Genomic DNA, 27,494 nt, shown 5'->3' on the forward strand with positions numbered 1-27,494 from the left:
AATCCCAGCACTTTGGGAGGCTGAGACAGGTGACCACTTGAGGCCAAGAGTTTGAGACCAGCCTGGCCAACATGGCAAAACCCCAACTCTACTAAATAATACAAAAATTAGCTGGGCATGGTGGCACATGCCTGTAATTCCAGCTACTCAGGAGGCTGAGGCATGAGAATCACTTGAGCCCAGGAGGTGGAGGTTGCAGTGAGCCAAAATTGTGCCACTGCACTCCAGCCTGAGTCACAGAGCAAGACACTGTCTCAAAGAAAAATAACAACAACAACAACAATAACTCTTAGAACTGATAATGAAATTCAGTGAAGCTGCAGGATACAAACAAACAAAAATCAGCATTTCTGGCCGGGCGCAGTGGCTCACACCTATAATCCCAGCACTTTGGGAGGCTGAGGCAGTGGATCATGAGGTCAAGAGAGCGAGACCATCCTGGTCAACAAGGTGAAACCCCATCTCTACTAAAAAAATACAAAAATTAGCTGGGCATGGTGGTGCGCGCCTGTAGTCCCATCTACTTGGGAGGCTGAGGCAGGAGAATTGCTTGAACCTAGAAGGTGGAGGTTGCGGTGAGCCGAGATCATGCCATTGCACTCCAGTTTGGGTAACAACAGCAAAACTCCATCCAAAAAAAAAAATCAGCATTTCTATATACCAATAGTGAAATATCTGAAAAAAATTCAAGAAGGGAATCATATCTACAACACCTGCAAAAAAAAAAAAAGCCCAAACAAACAAAAACCTAGGAATAAATTTAACCAAGCAGTGAAAGATCTCTACAAGGAAAATTATAAAACAATGATGAAAGAAATTGAAGAAGAGACAAGACATCCTTTGCTCATGTATCAGAAGAATTCATATCATTAAAAATGACCATACTGCCTAAAGCAGTCCATAGATTCAATGCAATCCCTAATTAAATGTCAGTGTACTTTTTTACATAAGTAGAAAAAACACCCTAAACTTCATATGGAACCAAAAAAGAGCCAGAATAGTCAAAGCAGTCCTAAGCAAAAAGAACAAGCTCAGGTCACTATACTACCTGACTTCAAAATACACTACAAGGCTGTACTAACCAAAACAAGCATGATATTGATAGAAAAATAGACACACAGACCAAAGGAAAAGAATAGAGAACACAGGAATGAATATACATATTTATAGCCAACCGATCTTCAACAAAGCCTTTGAGAACATACACTGGAGAAAGGACAGTCACTTCAGTAAATGATGCTGAGAAAACTGGATATCTCTGTGCCGAAGAATGAAACTAGACCTCTATTACTCAGCTTTGTTAGACTGTTCTTGTGTTGTGATAAAGAAATACCTGAGGCTGGGTAATTTATAAGAAAAGAGGTTTAATTGACTCATGGTTCTGCAGGCTGTACAGGAAACATGGCAGCATCTGCTTCTAGGGAGGCCTCAGGGAGCTTTTACTCATGGTGGAGAGCTAAGCAAGAACAAAAGCTCATATGGCAAAAGCAGGAACAAGAGAGAAGGTGGAGGAGGTACTATACTTTTAAAAACCAGATCTTACAAGAACTCACTCAGTATCAAGAGAACAATGCTAAGGGGATGGTGCTAAGGCATTCCAGAGAAATCTATCCCCATTATCCAATCACCTCCATTATTGGGGATTACAATTCAACATGAGTTTTGGATGGGGACACATATTCACACTACATCATCACCATCTACCAAAATCAACTCAAAATGGATTAAAGACTTAAGCATGCTGAAATGACTCCTTCCTTATACCTGCATAGTGTATTTGTACCACATTTTCTTCATTTAGTCTACCATTAATGGGCATTTAGGCTGATTCCATATCTTTGCTTTGTGAATAGTGCTGCAATGAACATATGTGTGCATGTGTCTTTATGGTAGAACAATTTATATTCCTTTGACTATATACCCAATAATGAGATTGCTGAGTTGAATGGTAGTTCTGCATTGAGTTCTTTGAAAAATCACCAAATTGTTTTCCACAGTGGCTGAACTGATTTACATTCCCACCAGCAGTGGATAAGCATTCCACCTTTTCACAATCTTGCCTGCATCTATTAGTTTTTGACTTTTTTTTTTTGTTGAGATGGAGTCTCACTATTGTCACCCGGACTAGAGTGCAATGGTGTGGTCTCCGCTCACTGCAACTTCTGCTTCCTGGGTTCCAGCAATTCTTCTGCTTCAGCCTCCAGAGTAGCTGAGATTACAGGCGCCTGTCACCACACCCAGCTAAGTTTTGTATTTTTAGTAGAGACGGGGTTTCACCATGTTGGCCAGGCTGGTCTCAAACTCCTGACCTAAGGTGATCCACCTGCCTCAGCCTCCCAAAGTGCTGGGATTACAGACATGAGCCACCATGCCCAGCCTAGTTCTTGACTTTTTAGTAAGTCATTCTGACTGGTGTGAGATGGTATTTCATTGTGGTTTTGATTTGCATTTCTCTAATGATTCGTGATGAGCATTTTTTTCACACACTTGGCCATTTGTATACATTCTTTTGATAGTGTCTGTTTATGCCTTTACCCACTTTTTAATGGAGTTGTTTGTTTTTTGCTCCTAAATTTAAGTGCCTGGATATTAGACCTTTGTTGGATGCATAATTTGCAAATATTTTCTCCCATTTTATAGATTGCCTGTTTACTCAGTTGATTGTTTCTTTTGTTGCACAGAAGCTCTTTAATTAGGTCACATTTGTCAATTTTTTGTTGTTGTTGTTGCAATTGCTTTTGGCCTCTTCATCATGAAATCTTTGCCAGGGTCTATGTTCAGAATGGTATTTCGTTGGTTTTCTCCTAGAGTTTTTATAGTTTTAGATCTTCCATTTAAGTGTTTAGTCTATCTTGATTTTTGTACATGGTGTAAGGAAGGAGTTTCAATCTTCTGAATATGGCTGGCAGTTATCCCAGCGCTATTTCTTGATAAGACAGTCCTTCCCCCATTGCTTGTTTTTGTCAGCTTTGTCAAAGATCAGATGATTGTAGGTGGGCAGTTTTATTTTTGGACTCTCTATTCTATTCCATTGGTCTATGTGTTTGTTAAGTTTGTTTGAGGAAGATTTAGAGGGCCAGAGCTTAGCTCAGTATTCCTAGTTTGCCCGCTCTAACTCCAGGGCTGCTGGTACCAGGCCCCCAGCTTTGTTCTCTGGCCTCAGGAGCTTAGGAAACTGCTGTGGTGGGGCCCAGGTGTTCCTCCTCTGCCATCCACAGTATTATAATGGAAAGTGCTGACCAGTGCCTTTCCTCAGGTGGTGGCATAGCATAGCAGGGTCTATACTAGCTTGAGTGTGGCAGCAGCAGCCGTGGTGGGTAGGGTAGCCAGGTGCTGGCAGCAGTGAGGCACTGGATTCTGTACACACCCTCATGCAGGCCACATTGGCATGTCAGAGTGCTGTACATTGACGGTGGCAGGGTGTGCTCACGCCAGTGATGGTGGCGAGACAGGGTGCATGCACACACACATGCCAGTGGGAGGGAGGAGGTAAGCTCACCTGAACTTGCAGGCCAACAAAGCAGTGGAGAAGACCTTGGGTGAGTGTATGATGGCAAAGCAAGGTTGGGGGAGGCTGTAGGGGAGTGGAGGCTGTAGGTAGGCATGTGTGCATCCATGATGGCTGGTTGGTGGGAGCTCTCTGACATTTAGACATGGTCTGCTAGTGAAGGAGCTATGAGGAGGGTCCCCAGGAAGCACCCTGGTTGGTCATGTGAGGCTGTGCTGCAAGCAAGCACACCAGGCTGGGGCCCCAGGAGAGGCTGGCAGATGGGATACTCAGATCAGATTGGCCGCATCCCATGGACAAGACTGCCCTACTCTGTCTAGGTCCTACAGTTACCCAAAGGCTAAAGCCACCTACAATAGTATGGCAAGCCTTGGAGGATGGGCATCCCTGGCCATCCTGCTCCACCTATATTTTAAACTATTTTGTCTTTCAGCAGATTTTTTTTACTTAATATATGACATGTTATTTTTTTCCAGGAAATCATTGATTTTTTTAAGTTTAAATATTTTTTTCAAGTTGAGATAATAGGACACATGAGAAGTGCTGGAAATGTTTTTATAGCACTATGAAATGTATTTCATGATTATGAATTGTTTCATCTGAAAAAGATTCTGAACATAGAGATACAAATTTTCAAAGTTAAACTCTCATTATTGAAAAGTCAAGGTTCCATCTTCCCACTATAGGTCTGCTTTTGAAAGCAATGCAGGTAGAACACTTTAGTTTTGTTGCCTCAGTCCCCAAAACCTGCATTGTTAAGCACTAATCTTTTATTAACTAATAATTTTTTGAAAAGACCATAAATATGTACTGAATATAAAGATTTAGAAATATATATATTTTTTAACAAATCTAGGAAAAATATAGGGAAGCTATATGCTTACAGCTACATACATGCTGATATTTTTTAAATTGGACTGATAGTTGACAGTTGTGTCCAATGAGAGCACTGGGAAGCAGATATTCAGACACAATAAAGAGGTCAAACATCAGGGGGTAATGACTAAGAAAGGAAGGCAGAGAAGAAGCAGGATTGTGCAGAGATAGTCTCAGTCTTCAATGCAGATCTGACAGAAGCTCTCACAATGGGGAGTTCTGGAGCAAAGATTATCTATTACGAAAATCTTGTGTTGGGCTATTTTGCCCAGACATTGGCTGGGGCTGCTTGAAAAGATGGTGGCCTCAGCATGAAAGCTGAAGCATATTCTAAAGCTGTTGTAGTTGGGGACTATCAGCTAACTACACTCCTTGCATTGGAACAGCTGGTTCTTTGTTTGAGGAGACCTGAGCAGAGGACCTTCAGGGTTGCCACATTGGTGATGATAATAGTTATCATTGAGTAATTCCTACTCTCCAGGCACCACAGGTTATCTTTGCATATATTATTTGTAACTCTTGCATCACAGTCCCTAGCGATAAAATAACCTTCATTGTTCAAATAGGAAAATTAAAAGATAGCCAGTAAGTTAGAGGCTGATGTGTTTTTATTGTAAAGGCACTCAGAAATATTTCTGACAAAAATTTTCCTAATAAACTATTCCATATTATGTCTTGTACCAACAATCAGTTTAAGAGATTTTAAGCCAGAAGGGAAAGAAAGAATGAAAGTAAGATTCCAGACTTGAGATCTTATAATAGACACCTATTCAAAAAAAGCATTTATCAGAAGGAAATGGTTGTTTCATGGAATCTAAAGGTTGAAAAGGCAGCTGATTTCTAGAAAGAAAGCTGCCTGTATGTGTCTAACTATCACTTACTTTCTACTCTACCTTTCTTCTTATTTCTTTGCTGTTGCTATCCCAGATTTTCTCTTTCACAGTCTCAAGCTCTGTCTCTTTTCCTTGGTCTCTGTCTTGATCTCTCTCACTATCCTCATCAATCTTTCTCTCTCAATCTTTGCTTACAATCTATGTTGATCTCTGTTTTTTCTCTCTCTCTTTTTTCCTCTCTCCTTCTCTTAGTCTTCTTTTTCTCTCCTTCACTTTTGCTTTTCATTCTCCCTCTCCTACCTCCTCTCCTTTTCTCTACCTCTTCCCTCGTCTCCTCTCCCTTCCCCTCTTCCCTTCCTCTCTTTCTCTCTCTCTCTTCCTCCCTTCCCTCTGTTTTGGTCTCTCCCTTCCTTTCTTTCACTTTCTTTAGATCTTGGATTTTGTCTGTTTCTCTCCTTACTCTTTCATTCTTTCTTGCTTTGTCTGCCTGCCTCTTTGTATCTGCAAGAAGTAGAAAATGAGCCTACATCCTACTTTATAATTTCTTTAATTTTAATCTTCCATAAATGAAAGTATATACATTTAAAATCATATATTTTAAGCTAATTATCCTTGCTACATATGTTTTCACAGCTTCAGAAATAACTTATAATCTCTTTCCACAAAAAGGACAGTAATATACTAAGAATTAAATGCTGAAAGTAAAATACCTTTCTTAGCAGTTAACAAAGATAACCAAGGAACTATTTCCTAACTCAACACTCTAATTAGCTTTTCTTCCTAAATTAACCAAAATTTCAACCAAGGTATTCTCATATAGTTGCTATCCCGTATAGAGTTCTCTTGGACATTGTTTGATCTAGCTCAAGTGAGAAAATTCTTTAGTTTCCTGTGAGTTAGTTTAAAATTTAATAAACAGGGCCAGGTGTGGTGGCTCATGCCTGTAATCCCAGCACTTTGGGAGGCTGAGGTCAGGAGTAGGAGATCAGCCTGGCCAATATGGTGAAACCCTGCCTCTACTAAAAATACAAAAATTAGCTGGGTGTGAGGGCATGTGCCTGTAATCCCAGCTACTCGGGAGGCTGAGGCAGGAGAATTGCTTGAATGGTGGGTGGCGTTTGCAGTGAGCTGAGATCACTCCACTGCACTCCAGCCTGGGCAACAGAGCAAGACTCTGTGTCAAAAAAAAAGGAAAAATTTAATAAACAGATTGCGGATTTTTTTGTATTCCATATTATGATGTAGTCAACTAACTTTAAATTATAGTTTTACTATACTAGTTTATTTCTGCTGTCTAATCCCTATTTTATAAAAACATTTATAGAAAACAAATTCCAGTACTTCTGATAAGAAAAAGAGAGGCCTTTTGACAAGTACTCCATCTTCAGAGACAGCTGGTTTTGTGGTAAGCATTAGCATTTGGTGCTTGTAATATCTATTTTCTGGCTCTTTCTCTCCCCATTATTCTGTTTTTCTCATATCGGGGTATATTGCCTATAGAGAATAATATCTGTGTTTTTCTGTTGCTAAAGCACACTTTCAATGGAAGTACTCTGTATACTCCTATACATGCAAGAGAGGAGAGATTAGAGTACTCTAACAACAACCAGGATTCTTCTTTATTTTCCCTTCAGTTTAAAAAATTGTGGTGAAACATGTAACATAAAATTTATAATTTTAACCATTTTTAAGTGTACAGTCGAAGTACATTCATTCATGTTGTGATGTAACCATCACCACTCTTAATCTCTAGAACTTTTTTCATCTTGCAAAACTGAAATTTCATATTCATTAAACAGTAACTTCCTACTCCTTCCTACCTCAGCTCCTGGAAATTACCATTTTACTTTCTGTTTCTATAATTTGATTCTGCTAGGTACCTCATATAAGTAGAACCATACAGTATTTGTCCTTTGTGTTTAGCTTATGTCACTAGCATGGCATCTTCAGGTTCATCTATGTTACAACATGCATCAGAATTTTATTTTTAAGGATGAATTGATGTTCCATTGTATGTATGTGATACATTTTGTTTATTCATTCGTCTCTGATGGACAATTTGGTTGCTTCTGACTTTTGACGATTGTGAATAATGCTGTTATGAACATGGGTGTACAAATATATTTTTGAGTCACTGCTTTCAACTCTTTTGGGCATATATCTAGAAGTGGAATTGCTAGAGCATATGGTAATTATATTTTTAACTTTTTGAGGAACCATCACACTGTATTCCACAGTAGCTGCACCATTTTACATTCCCACTAGCAAATGCACAAGAGTTCCAGTTTCTCTACATCCTTACCAGCACTTATTATTTTCTTTTTTTTTTTTTTGTAATAGCCATTCTTATGTGGCTATTGAGGTGGTATCTCAGTGTGGTTTTTGGTTTGTATTTCCCTAATAAGGATGGTGTTGAGCATGTTTTAATGTGTTAATTAGCTATTTGTATATCTTCTTTGGGAAAATGTCTATTTGAGCCCTTTGTTTATTTTTGAATTTTTAAAATTGTTGCGTTGTAGTTCTTCATATATTTGGGATATTAACCCATTACTCAATATATGATTTACAAATAATTTGCTCCCTTCCGTGGGTTGCCTTTTCACTCTGTTGATAGTGTCCTTTGATGCACAAATGTTTTTTACTTTGTCATAGTACAATTTATTGTTTTCTGTTGTCACCTGTTCTTTTGGTGTCATATCCAAGATATCATTATCAAATCCAATGCTATGCAGTCTTTTCTCTGTTTTAATTTCTCTATGTTTTCTTCTAAGAGTTCTATAATTTCAGCTTTCACCTGACCAGGATTCTCTTAGGTTCAACTAAATAACAGGAATACAACTTGCCAGCAGCACATCATCAGGTGTTCCTCTTCAGTGTGAGCAATTCTCATAGAGGTCCATGCAGCAGCTTACAAAGCAGTGTGGGGACTGCTCAGGCACAGAGAGATAAAATCCAGTATCTTTTGTAACAACACGTATACATAACGTCTATGGTCTCCACAAAGGACATGTGTAATTGCAGTATTCCTGCACTCAGGGAAACCCAAAGTATTTTAGTTTTTATAGTGCAATATTTGTTTATTTATAGTGCATTTATAGTTCTTCCCAGAGATGCAATTTTCCAATTAGACATTATTTACCATAAGCAACATTGCTTAGTAACATAGTTGCATTCTTATACTTCTCAGGTTCCTAGGGGAAAAGAGTTACAGAGATAACCAAAGATGAGATGCTCCTGATGGGAGAAAGAGTTTTGTTAATACTCTGCTCACAGTCTTTCCAGCAGTCCAAAAATCAGTACTTTTTAAAATAAATGAGTGTCTCATTTTTTATTCATTCTTGGTTGATATTTGGAATTTAAGTGTATTGATGAACAATAAATGTACCAAAATGATTTTTTTGTGGCAAAACTAATGACTAGTGACTACTTTAAAAATATTGACATATTTTTAAAACTGAGGTACAATTTCCATTATATAAAACTCACTATGCTAAAGTGTATAATTCAGTGGTTTTTAGCATACTTACAAACTGTCCAGCTATCGCCACAATCCTATTTAAGAACATTTTCATTACCCCATTCATTAGTAGTCATTCCTCATTCCCACATCCCACCCTCCAATTCCAAGAAACTACTGATTTAGTTTCTGTCTCTATAGGTTTGCTTTCTGAGTATTTCATGTAAATGAGATCATGTAACACGTGGCCTTTTGTGCCTGGTTTCTTTCACTTAGCATAATGTTTCAAAAGTTCATCTATGTTTTAGCAAGTATCAGTACGGCATTTCTTTTTTTTTTTGAGACGGAGTTTTGCTTCTCTTGTTACCCAGGCTGGAATGCAATCTCGGCTCACCGCAACCTTTGCCTCCTGGGTGCAGGCAATTCTCCTGCCTCAGCCTCCTGAGTAGCTGGGATTACAGGCACACGCCACCATGCCCAGCTAAATTTTTGTATTTTTAGTAGAGACGGGGTTTCACCATGTTGACCAGGATGGTGTCAATCTCTTTTTTTTTTTTTTTTTTTTTTTTGAGACGGAGTTTCACTCTTGTTACCCAGGCTGGAGTGCAATGGTACGATCTCGGCTCACTGCAACCTCTGCCTCCTGGGTGCAGGCAATTCTCCTGCCTCAGCCTCCTGAGTAGCTGGGATTACAGGCACACGCCACCACGCCCAGCTAATTTTTTGTATTTTTAGTAGAGACGGGGTTTCACCATGTTGACCGGGATGGTCTCGATCTCTTGACCTTGTGATCCACCTGCCTTGGCCTCCCAAAGTGCTGAGATTACAGGCTTGAGCCATCACGCCCGGCCTGCATTTCTCTTTTTACGACCAATGTATTAGTCTGTGTTTTCAGTTGTCTTGACTGTACACAGCCATCCCTCAGTATCCATGGGGAATTGGTTTCAGGACTTCTCAAAGATACCAAAATACATGGATGCTAAAGTTCCTGATATAAAATGGCATGGTATTGTTTTTTTCATGTAATCTGTGTGCATCCTGTATACCTTAAATCATCTCTAAATCAACTGGTCATCTTTTTTGAAATTTTGAATTTGCTACAGAAATGTGATTTCAATAACCTGACAGAAAAATTGATATGGTGCTTAGGAGAGAGTTCTGTGTTAGAGACAGTGATTTTAAAAATCTTTGTTGTTCAAATGGTAGGCAAGAACATAAGGGAAGAATGCTGGGAATTTACATTTAAAGGAAGAGCAGGGGAAATTACTGTAGGAAACATGGTTGCTGGATAGATAAATTTCGTTTAGTAGGCACTTGATAAATGTTTGGATGGCTGAATAGAAAAAAAAAACATGTTTCATAGCAAACAAAAATTCCTAACTAAAAAATAACTTTAAAGTGAAAGAATGTTATAACCCTCTTTACAGATTGATTTGTCTCTAAACATGCATTTTTTGAAGAGTTATTTCCAAATGTCAATAATTATGTTTATTTAGATGAAATTGTTTCTGTGTCAAGTTTACAGGAAAATGCTTCCAATGATACGGTATTTTAAAACTTTTCTTTAATTACTTAAAAATCATTGCTTTTGCAATATTTAACTTCTGCAAAAGAATAATGTATTCTTTTATAGATTGATTTGTCCTCAGTGCAAAAAGCATCTTGTGAAGAACTGTTCTCAAATGTCAGCAATTATGTTAATTCAAATGAAATTGTCCCTGTATCAAGTTTGCAGGAAAATTCTTCAAATGAGGTAGTATTTTCTATTTTTCCTTTGATTACTAAAGAGAACAGTTACTGTTACATTAGATACTTTGCATATGAGGTACTTTAAGAAATCTCTTAACTCATCAGATACATAATTTGCTAATATTTTCTCCTGTGGGTTACCTTTATACACTTTGGTTAGGGTCTTTGATGTCCATGAAGGACAATTTGTCTGTTTTTTCTTTTGTCGCTCATTCCTTTGGTGTCCCGTGCAAGAAATCATTGTCAAATCAAATGTCTGAAGCTTTTGCCTTATATTTTCTTTTCTTTCTTTTTTTTTTTTTTTGGACAGTCTCACTCTGTCCTTCATGCTGGAGTGCAAAGGTGCAATTAAGGCTCACAGGCTCACTGCAGCCTTGACTTCCAGGACTCAGGTTATTCTCCCACCTCAGCCTCTCAAGTAGCCAAGACTACAGGTGTACACCACCATGCCCAGCTAATTTTTTGCATTTTTTTGTAGAGGCAGTGTTTTGTCATGGTGTCCAGGCTATTGTCCTGTATTTTCTTCAAATGTTTTTTGTTTTAGGTCTTGCATTTAGGTTATTGATCCATTTTGAGTTAATTTTTGTGTATTGTGTTAAGTAAGGGCCCAATTTCACTCTTTTGCATGTGGATATCCAGTTTTCTCAGCATAATTTGTTGAAGAGACCATCCTTTCCCCCAGTGGATGGTCCAGCACCCTTGCCAAAAGTCATTTAACCATACATGTGAGGGTTTATTTCTTAGCTCTCTATTCCATTGATTTATGTGTCTGTCTTTATGTTAGTACCATACGGCTTTGATTACGGAAGCTCTGTGCATTTTGAAATCAGGAAGTGTGAGTCCTCCAGCTTTGTTCTTCCTTTTTATTATTGTTTTTACTATTCAGGATCCCTTGAGATTCCATGTGAATTTTAAGATTAGTTTTTCTGTTTCTGCAAAAAAAAAAAAAATCATTGGGTTTTTGATAGAGATTGAATGGAATCTGTAGATCACCCTGGGTAGTAATGGCATCTTAACAGCATTATATCTTCCAATCCATAAACATGGGATGTGTTTTCATTTATTTATATCTTCTTTAATTTATTTCACCAATGTTTTGTAGTTTTCATTGTGTAGGTCTTTGACTTATTTGGTTAATTACTAAATGTTCTTTTGGATGCTATTATGAATTGAATTGTAATTTATTTTCAGATTGCTCATTGTTAATATGTAGAAATTCACCTGGTTTTTGTGTTTTGACTTTGCATCCTGCTAATTTGCTGAATTCATTTATTCTAACAATTTTTAATTCAATCTTTAGGGTTTTCCACAATGATAATGTGTTATCTGTGAACAGAAATAATTTTACTTCTTGCTTTACAATTTGGATGCCTTTTATTTCTTTTTCTTGCCTAATTGCTCTGGCTAGAACTATCAGTAGTATGTTGAAAATGCAGACATCCTTGCCCTTTTCTCGTCTTAGAGGAAAAGCTTTACATCTTTTACCACTGAATGTGAAGTTTACTGTGGGGTTTTCATATATGGCCATATTAGTTTATTTTCACATTGCTATAAAGAAATGCTTGAGACTGGGTAATTTATAAAGAAAAGAGGTTACTTATGGTTCCTCAAGTTGTACAGGAAGCATGATTCTGGCATCTGCTTCTGGAGAAGGCTCAAGAAGCTTCCAATTATGGTGAAAGGCAAAAGGGGAGCAAGGTATCTTACATGACCAGAGCAGGAGGAGGAGAGAAAATGGGGAGGTGCCACACACTTTTAAACAGCAAGATCTCACAATAATTCCCTCACTAGAACAGCAACAAAGGCATGATGCTAAACCATTGGGACCACCCCCAATGGAGTAGCACTCCCATGATCCAGTCACCTCTCACCAGGCCCCACCTCCCAACACTAGGGATTACAATTCAACATTAGATATGGGGAGAGACATGAATCCAAACCGTATCAGTGGCTTTTATTTTTTATTTATTTATTTTTAATTTTTTATTGGATTTTAGGTTTTGGGGTACATGAGCAGAGCATGCAAGACAGTTGCGTAGGAACACACATGGCAGTGTGCTTTTCTTTCTTTCTCCCCTTCACCCACATTTGGCATTTCTCCCCAGGCTATCCCTCCCCACCTCCCCCTCCCACTAGCCCTCCCCTTTTCCCCCCAATAGACCTCAGTGTTTAGTACTCCCCTTTCTGTGTCCATGTGTTCTCATTTTTCATCACCCGCCTATGAGTGAGAATATGCGGTGTTTCATTTTCTGTTCTTGTGTCAGTTTGCTGAGGATGACGTTCTCCAGATTCATCCATGTCCCTACAAACGACACAAACTCATCATTTCTGATTGCTGCATAATATTCCATGGTGTATATGTGCCACATTTTTCCAATCCAGTCTATTATCAATGGGCATTTGGGTTGATTCCAGGTCTTTGCTATTGTAAACAGTGCTGCAATGAACATTCGTGTACATGTGTCCTTATAGTAGAACGATTTATAGTCCTTTGGATATATACCCAGTAATGGGATTGCTGGGTCAAATGGAATTTCTATTTCTAAGGCCTTGAGGAATCGCCACACTGTCTTCCACAATGGTTGAACTAATTTACACTCCCACCAACAGTGTAAAAGCGTTCCTTTTTCTCTACATCCTCTCCAGCATCTGTTGTCTCCAGATTTTTTAATGATCGCCATTCTAACTGGCGTGAGATGGTATCTCAATGTGGTTTTGATTTGCATCTCTCTGATGACCAGTGACGATGAGCATTTTTTCATGATTGTTGGCCTCATATATGTCTTCTTTCGTAAAGTGTCTGTTCATATCCTTTGCCCACTTTTGAATGGGCTTGTTTGTTTTTTTCCTGTAAATTCGTTTGAGTTCTTTGTAAATTCTGGATATCAGCCCTTTGTCAGATGGGTAAACTGCAAAAATTTTTTCCCATTCTGTTGGTTGCCGATCCACTCTAGTGACTGTTTCTTTTGCCGTGCAGAAGCTGTGGAGTTTCAGATATTTTTCTTTTTAAAATATATTAAGCTCATTTTCTGTTATATCTCTGATCATTGCCTAGTTTCATTTACTTTTTTTTGCAATGCAAATAGTCTTTAAATTTGGTTTGTTTTGTTTTCTGTTTCATAAATCTTTTTTTTTTTTTCCCCGAGAGGATCTCACTCTGTTGCCCAGGCTGGAATGCAGTGGCATGGTAATGACTCACTGTAGCCTTGACCTCCCAGGCTCAGTTTATCCTCCCACCTCAGCCTCCCAAGTAGCTGGGACTACAGGCATGTGTCAGCACACCTGGCTAATTTTTGTATTTTTTTTTTTTTATTGTAGAGACAGGGTTTCACCACATTGCCCAGGCTGATCTAGAACTTCTGTTATCAAACAATCCACCCACCTCAGCCTCCTAAAGTGCTGACATTTGCAGGCATAAGTCACTGTGCATAGTCTCATAAATCTTAAAATCAGTGGAGATGCTACCCAATTTATGGCATATGGTAAACTGTGACCACTTTTTTGTGTGTTTCTCCTAGAGTAAATTATTATCTTGTTTGCTTCTTGTATTAATGCCCTAGAGATGCTGTAACAAAGGACCACAACTAGATGGTTTCTTAAAACAACAGAAATATATTCTTTCAGTTGCGGAGGCCAGAAGTCTCAAATCAAGGTGTTGGCAGGGCCATGCTTTCTTCACAGCCTTGAGGGCAGGCACTGTCTTCTGTCTTCTGTTACACTCAGGCATTTCTTGGCTTGTGGCAGCATAACTCCAATATCTACCTCCTAACTTCCCATGACTATTTTTTCCCTTTGTTTGTTGTTGTGCCTTTGCATGTGTTCTCCTTGTGTGTCTGCGTCTGTGTTCAAATTTCCCTCTTCTTATAAGGACACTAGTCAGATTAAAGCCCATCCTAACAACCTTATCTGAACTTGATTTCATCTGCAGAGACTCTGTTTCCAAATAAGGTCACCTTCACAAGTACTGGGAGTCAGGACTTCAACATATCTTTTTTGGGGAGAACACCATTCAACCCATAACACTTGTTTTCTTATTTTTCTGTCTAGTCCATCCTGAACTCTTTGCTGATTGCCTATATTGCCTCTTTAGATCTTCAGATTTACCAAATTTACCACAAGTTTCAATTTACTAAGAAAATCTCTCCTAGAGCATTCTGACCTGTTCCCACATAGGGTGCTATTGCCCTCTATGCCCCATCCTGGGATCTCCTCATACCATCATCCAGAGAATTCGCTTTGACAATTCTCTTTTTTTAGAAGCTAATTTTCCATTGGATTCCTATGAGAGGGTACGTGATATAGAAATTGAAACTTTTCATGACCAAAAATATTTTTATTTCATCTACATATTTGATTTTTTAAGTTGGCTAGAGAGTTTTATAATTTTTTTCAGCATAACGTTATTATAATTCTAGCTTCCAGTGTTGCTTTGGAAAGCAATGCTGAGTTTTTCTCCTTTATTAATGATCAACTATTTCTCTGTGGAAGATAGAGGGATCTTCTCCTTGTCCCTTGTGTTCTGAAATTTTATGATGATGTGCTTCAGTGGTTTCTGCTTTTATCTTTATTGACTTTTTTTTTCTATTTTCTTTCAGCTTATTTTATACATTGCTTAATACTGGTTTAGCTTTATCCAACAAGTTATAGGTTATAATTTCAGTATTATTTGGGTTTATGTAGTTTTAAATTCCATTATAATTTTTCCTTTGAGTCAGGAGTTTCTTAGAAATGTGGATTTTAGAATTCTGAGTGTATGAGAACTTCTTTTTTTTTTTTTTTTTTTTTTTTTTGAGATGGAGTTTCGCTCTTGTTACCCAGGCTGGAGTGCAATGGCATGATCTCAACTCACCGCAACCTCCGCCTCCTGGGTTCAGGCAATTCTCCTGCCTCAGCCTCCCGAGTAGCTGGGATTACAGGCACGCGCCACCATGCCCAGCTAATTTTTTGTATTTTTAGTAGAGACGGGGTTTCACCATGTTGACCAGGATGGTCACGATCTCTTGACCTCGTGATCCACCCGCCTCAGCCTCACAAAGTGCTGAGATTACAGGCTTGAGCCACCGCGCCTGGCCCGAGAACTTTTACCTTATATATTTGTTGTACATGTCCAATTTAATTACATTGTAGTCAGAGAAAGTGTAGCATCTCTGGTATGGATTTTTTGAAATGTGTTTTAGTATGAGTCTTTTTCTATGTAATATGTTAGAACATGGTGCATTCTTTTAATTTGGAAAAATATGCACCTTGGTTTGAGGAAATTATAAAAATTATTTCATTGATAATCTCTACTTCTTTCTTTTTTTAAGCATCTGTTATATGGAGGTTGGACTTTCTGTATTGGCCTTCTCATCTTCCTCTATTTTTCTAAAATCCTTTTGTCATTTTGTTCTACTCTCTCTAAGATTTCCTTGAATTTACTTTCCAAATCTTATATTAGGCCAGGCACCGTTGCTCACGCCTATAATCCCAGCACTATGGAAGGTCAAAGGCAGGCAAATTGCTTGAACTCAGGAGTTTGAGACCAGCCTGGGCAACATGGTGAAATCCCCTCTCTACAAGAAAATACAAAAATCAGTTGCACATGGTGGTGTGTGCCTATAGTCCCAGTACTCAGGAGCCTAAGGTGAGAGGATGACTTCAGCCCAGAAGACACAGGTTGCAGTGAGCCAAGATCATGAGATCATGCCACTGCACTCCAGCCTAGGCAACAGAGCCAGATGTGTCTCAAAACAAAACAAAACAAATCTTATATTAAAGCTTTTGCACTATGCAATAATATTTTTAATGTACTTTAATGTACAAGAGTTGTTTTTTGTTCTCTGGGTACTTCACTATTTCATGTGGTAAACATCTTCTAATCTTTATATATATATATTTTTTTAAATGGTGCATTCATGACCTTGAACTCCTGGGCTCTAGTGATCCTCCCACCTCAGCCTCCTGAGTAGCTGGGACCACAGGTGTACACTACCAAGCCCAGCAAATTCTTTTGAAATTTATTAATAGATGCGTTATAGCCTAATACATAGTCAATTTTTATTAAGTGATGCATATGTTTGAAAGTAATGTTTATTCTGTAATTGTTGATAGTAGAGTTTCTCCATGTATCAATGAAACAAAACTTGTTAATTCTGTTTTTTAATATTTCTTTCTTTCCTAATATCTTGTAATTTAAGCCATCAATAATATAGAGGAATTTGTTAAAATTAGCCACTCTTATGATGGTAGATTTACTACTTTCTTCCTATAGATCTATAAATTTTTACTTTATATATTTTGAAGCTCTTTTATTTATTCCATGAATGTTTATGATTGTTATGTTTCTCTGGTGAACTGAACCTGTTTTCATTCTTTAGCAAGCTTTTCTGCTTCTAATAATGTTTTCTTTTGTCTTGAATTGTTTTGTCCACTATATAGTTATCCCCATTTCTTTATATATTTCCTTGGCATATCTTTTTCTACACTTTTATTTTCAACCTTCTCACAGCCTTATGTTTATAGTAGGTCTCTTATAAATAGCTGGATTTTTCTTCCAGTCTGACAAACTCTGTCTTTTAACTTTCAAATTTAGTCCATTTATATGTACTGTGATTATTGATATACTGGGACTTGTTTCTGTGATCGTAATTATTATATCCTTTTATCCAATTTTTTAAATGCTTCCTTTTTCTTCTTAACAATTTTTGATTCATTGAAAAAACAATTTTAGCTGGTAATAGCGGCTCACACTTGAATATCAGCCTCCAACTTTGGGAGGCTAAAGCTGGAGGTTTGCTTGAGGTCAGGAGTTCAAAACCAGCCTGGTCAACATAGAGAGACCCTGTATTTACAAAAGAAAAAAAAATAGCGAGGCCTGGTGGCACATGCCTGTAGTTCTAGCAACTCAGCAAGCTGAGATGGTAGGATCACTTGAGCCCAAAAGTTTGAGACTGCAGTAAGCCATGATCATGTGTGGGCAACACAGTGAAACTATTAAAATTAAAAAAAAATTTTTTAACTTTTTTTTAATTTTACTTCTTACCCCTACTGTGTTAGAATTTATACTTTCTATTTTTTTTTAATCATTGTATTAGTCCATTCTCATACTGCTATAAGGATACTACCTGAGACAGGGTAATTTATCAAGGAAAGAGGTTTAATTGACTCACAGTTCTGCATGACTGGGAAGGCCTTAGGAAAGTTACAGTTATGGTGGAAGGTGAAGGGGAAGCAGCTGCCTTCTTCACAAGGTGGTAGGAAAGAGAGAGCACAGGGGAAATGCCAGACACTTATCAACCAAATCTCATGAGAACTCACTCACTATCGCAAGAACAGCATGGGTGAAACTGCCTGCAGGATCCAATCACCTCCCACCAGGACCCTCCTTCAACACAGGTTTATAATTTAGATTACAATTCAAGATGAGATTTGGGTGGGGCACAGAGCCAAACCATATCAATCAATGGCTACTCTTGAAATTTTACCAGACATAGTTAAGTTCGTAATGTCTAAAAATTAAACAGTAACTCAAATTTGTTGGTGAAAAAATATAAGGACCTTATAATACCTTTAAGTTCAATGATCCTCTCCCAACTTACATATTTTGTTATATAGTATTTTGGTTCTGACCTTTCTTTAACCCAAAAATATAATAATCAGCATTATTGCTATGATTTAGACAATGTTTGTTTATATTAAATATATTTAAATTTACTTATCTTTTATTCTTGCCTCTTAGAACATCCTTCTCAGATCATTTTTCTTCATTTTGAAATTCACCATTCAGGCTAGGCACAGTGACTCATGCCTGTAATCCAACCACTTTGGGAAGTCAAGTTGAGAGGATCACTTGAGCCCAGGAATACAAGACCAGCCTGAGCAACATAGTGAGACTCCATTTTTAGTTAAAAAAAAGAAAACAAGAAAAATTCACCATTTAGATTTGTTTATATAGTGACGATCTTTGGTGGTAGATTGCATTAGGCTTTTTAAAAAATGCCTTTAATTTGCCTTTATTCTTAAAAGATAGTGTTTCTTCATTCACATTTCCAAGTTTACAGTCATTTTCTCGCTGCTCTTTGACGATATTATTTCCACTATGTTTTGACTTACATGTTGCAATTACAGTCGTCCTATTAGTATAACTGTCATTTTCTTGCAAAATATATATACAGGAAAGGGTTAACTCAACAGGCTTGCACATTCCCAAAGTCCTTAAGACTGTCCTGTGGCCAGGCTCCTGAGAGATAACCTCTGAGTCCTTGGAGTATTCTTTTTCATAAAAATGTTTTCATATGCCTGAGGCCTTGGGTTTTGCCAGATAGCTTATGCAAACAATGCGATTTATGGTAAATACTGTTTTTGATGCCTGAGGCTTTGGTCTACCCAGTATCTGTTTGACCCCTGGGAGCTGAGTAGCTGAGGTCTGTCATGAAGGAACTACATGCCTGTGTGACTGACCCCAAATAGAAACCCTGACCCCAAGGCTTAGTGAGCTTCCTTTTTGCACGTGGAAGAATTAATTGCTGACCATGTGACTCCACTGGAGGAGGACAACTGGAAGCTTCTGCTCCATGTCTTGGCCCTGTATCTTTTCCCTTTGCTGATTTTAATCTGTATGCTTTTGCTGTAATAAACTGTAACCGTGAGTTTAAAAGCTTTTCTGAATCCTGTGAGTCCTAGCAAATCACAGAGTTTAAGAGTGGTCTTGGGGCCTGACACAATATATCTTTTTTTTCTAAATTCTGTTAATGGATAATCATGATGATGATTTTTAAGATAGGGTCTCACTCTGTCACACAGGCTGGAGTGCAGTGGTAAGATCATGGCTCACTGTATCCTTGAGCTCTTGGACTCAGGTGATCCTTTCACCTTAGCCTCTTGAGTAGCTGGGATTACAGATGCATGCCACCATGCCCAGCTATTTTTTTACTTTTAGTAAAATGAGATCTCACTATGTTACCCAAGTTAGTTTTGAACTCCTGGCCTCAAGTGATCCTCTCACCTCAGCCTCTCAAAGTACTGGGATTACAGTAAGTCACTGCACCTGGCTTAATTATTAATTTTGTTTGCTGTTCTTTTTAAATTTTAGTTTTTCTTGGGATTGGGCTTCCCAAATCTGTAGATTCATATCTTGTATTAGGTTAAGACATTTTTCAACTATTATTTATTATATTCTCTCTGGAATGGTAATTATCAAATGTTAGGCCTCATTCTATCCTCCATATCTTTCAACCTCTGTTCAATATTTTTCATTTATTTTTTATAGTCTGGGCAGTTTTTGTTAGTAATGCCCTCTTTATGTATCTACTCTGCTTCTTAAGCCTTTAACTGAATTTTTTACTTCAACAACTTTATTTTTCATTTCAAGAAATTCTGATTGTTTTGTTTTCAAATCTGCTTTTCATTCCTGGGTTTTGTTTTGTTTTGAGACAGGATGTCTTTCTCTGTTACCCAGCTAGAGTGCAGTAGTGGGATTACATCTTACTGTAACCTTGAACTCTTGGGCTCAGGTGATTCTCCTGTCCTGGCCTCCTGAGTAGCTCTGGCTACAGGTGTGGACCACCAGACCTGGCTACATTTTCTGATTTTTTAAAAATTTTTTATATATATTTTTTAGAGTCAGGTTTCACTATGCTTTCCAGGCTGGTCTTGAATTCCTGTACTCAAGTGATCCTCCCATTTTGACTTTCCAAAGTACTGAAATTACAAGTGCGAGCCACTGTGCCTGGCCTGCATTTTATTGATGATAGTTTTTGGTTGCTTGCTCATCCTTGAGAGCCTGGGTCCTGGGAGAACTTACCACACTGAAGGGAAAGGCCATGGGCCAGGTCTAATGCTGTGCTGGCTTCAGGTCTGACCCAGTTTAGTCCTATTGGTGGTAGTTACAGGGGTACTTGCATCACCATACCCTCAGTTCCAGGTGGCTCTGCAAAGAGGGATAGAGACTCCATTTGTTTGGGAGAAAGTAAGGGAAAAGAACAAGAGTCTCTGTTTAGGAATCCAGATCATTTTTTAAGATCTTATCCAACACTACCAAGGTGGTACTGCTACAAATCTGCAAAAACCAGTGTTACTGGGCTTGGGGCCCAAGTCCCTTGGAATACCTAAGAACCCTTCTCAAGAATGACAGGCATAAACAAACTCAGACTGTAAAGACAACAATAAATACCTAATTCTTAAATGCCTAGACATTGATGAACATCTATAGCCACCAGCATCATGTCCTCACCAGAGAACTAAATAAGGCACGAGCAATCAATCCTGGAGAACAGATATATGACTTTGCAGACAGAGAATTTAAAGTAGTTGTTTTGAGGAAATTGAAAATAATATAGAGAAGGAATTTATAATTCAATCAGATAAATTAGACAAAGATATTCAAGTAATTATAAAGAGTCAAACAGAAATCGTGAAGATGTAAACTGCAATTTGGCCTACTTAAGAATGCATCAGAGTCTCTTAACAGCAGAACTGATCAAACAAAAAAAATAATTAGTGAGCTTGAAGACTGGCTATTTGAAAAGACACAGAGGAGACAAAAGAAAAAAAAATGAAGAAGGAAGCACACCTACAAAATCCAAAAAATAGCCTCAAAAGGGCAAACCTAAGAGTTATTGGTCTTAAAGAGGAGATAAAGAAAGAGATAGGGGTAGAAAGTTTATTCAAAGGGATAATAACAGAACTTCCCAATCATAGAGAAAGATATCAATAACCAAAGACAAGAAGTTTGTAGAACACCAAGTAGATTTAATCCAAAGACTGGATGAAAGCATTTAATAATCAAACTCTGAAAGGTCAAGGATAAAGAAAAGATTCTAAAAGCAGCAAGGAAACAGAAACAAGTAACATAAAATAGAGCTCTAATACATCTGGCAGCAAACTTTACAGTAGAAACCTTACAGGCTGGGAGAGAGAGAGATGACATATTGAAAGTGCTAAAGGAAAACAACTTTTGCTCTAGAATGGTATATCTGACAAAAATATCCTTTAAGCTTGAAGGAGAAATAGAGATCTCCACAGATAAAAGCTGAGGGATTTTATCAAGACCAGACATTTCCTACAGGAAATGCTAAAGGGAGTTCTTCATTCTGAAAGAAAAGGATGTTATGTTAATAAACAATAAGAAATCATCTAAAGGTAGAAAACTCACTGGTAATAGTAAGCACAGAGAAAAACATAGAATAGTATAACATTGTTATCATGGTGTGTAAACTTCTCTTGACTTAAGTAGAAAGACTAAACAGCAAAGCAGTAAATCATAACTACAACAACTTTTCAAGACATAGACAGTATAATAAAATATAAAGAGAAAAAAGTTAAAAAGCAAGGGGACAAAGTTAAAGCATCAAGTTTTCTTTTTTATTTTATTTTATTATTGCATTTTAGGCTTGGGGGCACATATGAAGAACATGCAAGTTTGTTGCATAGGTACACATGTGACAATGTGATTTGCTGGCTTCCTCCCCATCACCTATATCTGGCATTTCTCCCCATGCTATCTCTCCCCAACTCCCCATCCCCTGCTGTCCCTCCCCTATTTCCCCCCAACAGACCCCATTGTGTAGTGCTCCCCTCCCTGTGTCCATGTGTTCTCATTGTTCAACACCCACCTATGAGTAAGAGCATGTGGTGTTTGATTTTCTATTCTTGTGTAAGTTTGCTGAGCATGATGGTCTCCAGGTTCATCCATGTCCCTACAAAGGAAACAAACTCATTGTTTTTGATGGCTGCATAATATTCCATGGTGTATATGTGCCACATTTTCCCTGTCCAATCTATCATCAATGGGCATTTGGGTTGATTCCAAGTCTTTGCTATTGCAAACTGTGCTGCAATGAACATTCGTGTGCATGTATGTCCTTATAGTAGAATGATTTATAATCCTTTGGGTATATACCCAGTAATGGGATTGCTGGGTCAAATGGAAATTTCTATTTCTAGGTCCTTGAGGAATCGCCACACTGTCTTCCACAATGGTTGAACTAATTTACACTCCCACCAGCAGTGTAAAAGTGTTCCTATTTCTCCACATCCTCTCCAGCATCTGTTGTCTCCAGATTTTTTAATGATTGCCATTCTGACTGGTGTGAGATGGTACCTCAATGTGGTTTTGATTTGCATTTCTCTGATGACCAGTGATGATGAGCATTTTTTCATATGATTGTTGGCTTCATGTATGTCTTCTTTTGTAAAGTGTCTGTTCGTATCCTTTGCCCATTTTTGAATGGGCTTGTTTGGTTTTTTTTCTTGTAAATCTGTTTTAGTTCTTTGCAAATTCTGGATATCAACCCTTTTCAGATGGGTAATCTGCAACTTTTTTTTCCCATTCTGTTGGTTGCTGATTGACTCTAATGACTGTTTCTTTTGCCGTGTAGAAGCTGTGGAGTTTGATTAGGTCCCATTTGTCTATTTTGGCTTTTGTTGCCAATGCTTTTGATGTTTTGGTCATGAAGTCCTTGCCTACTCCTATGTCCTGAATGGTTTTTCCCAGATTTTCTTCTAGGGTTTTTATGGTGCCAGGTTTTATGTTTAAGTCTTTAATCCATCTGGAGTTAATTTTAGTGTAAGGTGCCAGGAAGGGGTCCAGTTTCTGCTTTCTGCACATGGCTAGCCAGTTTTCCCAACACAATTTATTAAACAGGGAATCCTTTCCCCATTGCTTGTTTTTGTCAGGTTTGTCAAAGATTGGATGGTTGTAGATATGTTGTGTTGCCTACAAGGCCTCTGTTCTGTTCCATTGGTCTATATCTCTGTTTTGGTACCAATCCCATGCTGTTTTGATTACTGTAGCCTTGTAGTATAGTTTGAAGTCTGGCAGTGTGATGCCTCCCGCTTTGTTCTTTTTGCTTAGAATTGACTTGGCTACGCGGGCTCTCTTTTGGTTGCATATGAAGTTTAAGGTATTTTTTTCCAGTTCTGTGAAGAAGGTCATTGGTAGCTTGATGGGAATAGTATTGAATCTGTAAATTACTTTGGGCAGTATGGCCATTTTCATGATATTGATTCTTCCTAACCATGAATTGTGGAATGTTTCTCCATATGTTTGTGTCCTCTCTTATTTCATTGAGCAGTGGTTTGTAGTTCTTTTTGAAGAGGTCCTTTATGTTCCTTGTTAGTCATATTCCTGGGTACTTTATTCTCTTTGTAGCAATTGTGAATGGCAGTTCATTCTTGATTTGGCTCTCTTTAAGTCTGTTATTGGTGTATATGAATGCTTGTGATTTTTGCACATTGATTTTGTATCCTGAGACTTTGCTGAAGTTGCTTATCAGTTTCAGGAGATTTTGGGCTGATACGATGGGGTCTTCTAGATATACAATCATGTCGTCTGCAAATAGAGACAATTTGGCTTCCTCCTTTCCTATCTGAATACCCTTTATTTCTTTTTCTTGCCTGATTGCTCTGGCTAGAACTTCCAGTACTATATTGAATAGGAGTGTACTATACTGAATAGGAGTGGTGAGAGAGGGCATCCTTGGCTAGTGCCAGATTTCAAAGGGAATGCTTCTACTTTTTGCCCATTCAGTATGATATTGGCTGTTGGCTTGTCATAAATAGCTTTTATGATTTTGAGATACATTCCATCAATACCTAGTTTATTGAGGGTTTTTAGCATAAAGGGCTGTTGAATTTTGTCAAAGGCCTTCTCTGCATCAATTGAGATAATCATGTAGTTTTTGTTTTGGTTCCGTTTATGTGGTGAATTACATTTATAGACTTGTGTATGTTGAACCAGCCTTGCATCCTTGGGATGAATCCTACTTGATCATGGTGGATAAGCTTTTTGATGTGCTGTTGCAATTAGCTTGCCAGTATTTTGTTGAAGATTTTTGCATCTATGTTCATCATAATATGGGCCTGAAGTTTTCTTTTCTTGTTGAGTCTCTTCCCGGTTTTGGTATCATGATGATGTTGGTCTCATAAAATGATTTGGTAAAAATTTTGTCGTTTTGGATTATTTGGAATAGTTTCAGAAGGAATGGTATCAGCTTCTCTTTGTATGTCTGGTAGAATTCAGCTGTGAACCCGTCTGGACCTGGGCTTATTTTGGGTGGTAGGGTCTTAATTGCTGCCTGAACTTCAGACCTTGTTATTGGTCTATTAAGGGTTTTGACTTCTTCCTGGTTTAGGCTTGGGAGGAGGCATGTGTCCAGGAATTTATCCATTTCTTCCTGGTTTACTAGTTTATGTGCATAGGGTTGTTTGTAATAATCTCTGATTATGGTTTGAATTTCTGTGGAATCTGTGGTGATATTTCCTTTATCATATTTTATTGCTTCAATTTGGTTATTCTCTCTCTTCTTTTTTATTAATCTAGCTAGTGGTCTGTCTATTTTGTTGATCTTTTCAAAAAACCAGCTCTTGGATTTATTGATTTTTTGAAGGGTTTTTTGTTTCTCTATCTTCTTCAGTTCTGCTCTGATCCTAGTTATTTCTTGTCTTTGCTAGGTTTTGAGTTTTTTTTATCTTGCTCCTCTAGCTCTTTCAATTTTGATGATAGGGTGTCAATTTTGGATCTCTCCACTCTTCTCATGTGGGCACTTATTGCTATATATTTTCTACTAGAGACTGCTTTAAATGTGTTCCAGAGATTGTGGTATGTTGTGTCTTCATTCTCATTGGTTTTAAAGAACACCTTTATTTCTGCCTTCATTTCATTTTTTATCCAGTCAACATTCAAGAGCGAGTTGTTCAGTTTTTATGAAGCTATGCTGTTCTGAGTTAATTTTTGAATTCTTAGTTTTAACTTGATTACACTGTGGTCTGAGAGACTGTTTGTTATGATTTCCATTCTTTTGTATTTGCTGAGGAGTGATTTACTTCCAATTATGTCGTCAATTTTAGAGTAGGTGTGATGTGGTGCTGAGAAGAATGTGTATTCTGTGGATTTGGGGTGGAGAGTTCTGTAAATGTTTATTAGGTTTGCTTGGTCCAAGTCTGAGTTCAAGTCCTGGATATACTTGTTAATTTTCTGTCTGGTTGATCTGCCTAATATTTACAATGGGGTGTTAAAGTCTCCCACTATTATTGTGTGGGAGTCTAAGTCTCTTTGTAAGTCATTAAGAACTTGCCTTATGTATCTGGGTGCTCCTGTATTATGTGCATATATATTTAGGATTATTAGCTCTTCTTGTTGCACTGATTCTTTTACCATTATATAATGGCCTTTTTTGTTTCTTTTGATCTTTGTCGCTTTAAAGTCTGTTTTATCAGAGATGAGAATTGCAACTCCTGCTTTTTTTGCTCTTCATTTGCTTGGTAATTCTTCCTCCTTTCCTTTATTTCAAGCCTTTGTGTATCCTTGCATGTGAGATGGGTTTCCTGGATACAGAACACCAATGGGTTTTGGGTTTTTATCCAATTTGCTTCTGTCTTTTGATTGGGGCATTTAGTCCATTTACATTTAGGGTTAATATTGTTATGTGTGAATTTGATAGTGCCATTTTGATGCTAGCTGGCTGTTTCGCCTGTTAGTTGATGCAGATTCTTCATTTTGCTTATGCTCTTTACCATTTGGTATGTTTTTGGAGTGGCTGGTACTGGCTGTTTCTTTCTATGTGTAGTGCCTCTTTCAGGAGCTCTTGTAAAGCAGGCCTGGAAGTGACAAAATCTCTGAGTACTTGCTTATTCACAAAGGATTTTATTTTTCCTTGACTTATGAAGTTTAGTGTGGCTGGATATGAAATTCTGGGTTGAAAGTTCTTTTCTTTAAGGATGTTGAATATCGGCCCCCACTCTCTTCTGGCATGTAGGGTTTCAGCTGAGAGATCTGCGGTGAGTCTGATGAGCTTCCCCTTGTGGGTAACCCGACCTTTCTCTCTGGCTGCCCATAGCATTTTCTTCTTCATTTCAACCCTGGTGAATCTGATGATTATGTGCCTTGGGGTTGCCCTTCTTGAGGAATATCTTTGTGGTGTTCTCTGTATTTCCTGGACTTGAATATTGGCCTGCCTTGCTAGGTTGGGGAAGTTTTCCTGGATAATGTCCTGAAGAGTATTTTCCAGCTTGGATTCATTCTCTTCGTCACATTCAGGTACACCTATCAAACGTAGATTAAGTTTTTTCACATAGTCCCATATTTCTTTGAGACTTTGTTTATTCCTTTTGGTTTTTTTTTTCTCTAATCTTGCCTTCTCATTTTATTTCATTGGGTTGATCCTCGACCTCTGATATCCTTTCTTCTGCTTGGTCAATTCTGCAGTTGAAACTTGTCATGCTTCGCGAAGTTCTCGTATTGTGTTTTTCAGCTTCATCAATTCACTTATATTCCTCTCTAAGTTGTCCATTCTCATTAGCATTTCATCAAATCTTCTTTCAAGGTTCTTAGTTTCTTTGCCTCGGGTTAGAACATGTTCTTTTAACTCATAGAAGTTTCTCATTACCCACCTTCTGAAGTCTGATTTTGTCATTTCATCACATTCATTCTCCATCCAGCCTCATTTCCTTGCTGGTGAGGAATTGTGATCCCTTGGAGGAGGAGAGGTGTTCTGGTTTCGGATGTATTCCTCCTTTCTGCACTGGTTTTTTCCCATCTTTCTGGATTTATTCACCAGGCATCTTTGTAGTTGCTGATTTTCAGATTGGGTCTCTGAATGGATGTTCAGTTGATGATGAAATTATTTCTGTTTCTTAGATTTCTCTCTAACAGTCTGGCCCCTCTGCTGTAGGACTGCTGAGGTCCACTCCAGGCTCTGCTTGCCTGGGGATCACCTGCAGCAGCTGCAGAATAGTAATGTTGCTACCAGTTTCTTCTTCTGCTATCTTTGTCCCAGAAGGATACCCACCAAATGTCAGTCTGATCTCTCCTTTATAAGGTGACTCTTTGGATATACAGGGGTCAGGGAGCTGCTTGAGGAGACTGTCTGTTCTTTATAGGAGCTCAAGTGCTGAGCTGTGAGCTCCATTGTTCATTCAGAGCTGCTGGGCAGGTACGTTTAGGTCTGTTGCAGCAGAACTCATAAACCACTTTTTGTTCCCAGGTGCTCTGTCCCAGGGAGTTAGGGCTTTATTTATGAGTTTCCATTGTGCTGTTGCTTTTTTTTTTTATTCAGGGCTTCCCTGCCCAGCAAGGAGGAAGCCTAGTCACTGT

The 27,494-nt window shown here is 38.1% G+C and overlaps 1 protein-coding gene across 6 annotated transcripts in view; it reads left to right on the top strand.

Annotated features, from left to right (window-relative positions):
* The window catches only part of MEIKIN (meiotic kinetochore factor), a 107,369-nt gene that overhangs the window by 62,856 nt on the left and 17,019 nt on the right, over positions 1 to 27,494 (top strand). For 4 of the 6 annotated variants that reach the window (XM_035290918.3, XM_078364921.1, XM_035290917.3 and 1 more), the window contains exons 10-11: positions 6,542 to 6,622; positions 10,308 to 10,427. In XM_035290918.3, the coding sequence (XP_035146809.1) occupies positions 6,542 to 6,622; positions 10,308 to 10,427 (201 nt within the window). The remainder of the gene's footprint in view (positions 1 to 6,541; positions 6,623 to 10,307; positions 10,428 to 27,494) is intronic. The other 2 variants (XM_035290919.3, XM_078364922.1) reach the window with 1 other exon arrangement.

The sequence above is a fragment of the Callithrix jacchus genome, chromosome 2, assembly GCF_049354715.1.
Source record: "Callithrix jacchus isolate 240 chromosome 2, calJac240_pri, whole genome shotgun sequence".
Lineage (NCBI taxonomy): Eukaryota > Metazoa > Chordata > Mammalia > Primates > Cebidae > Callithrix > Callithrix jacchus.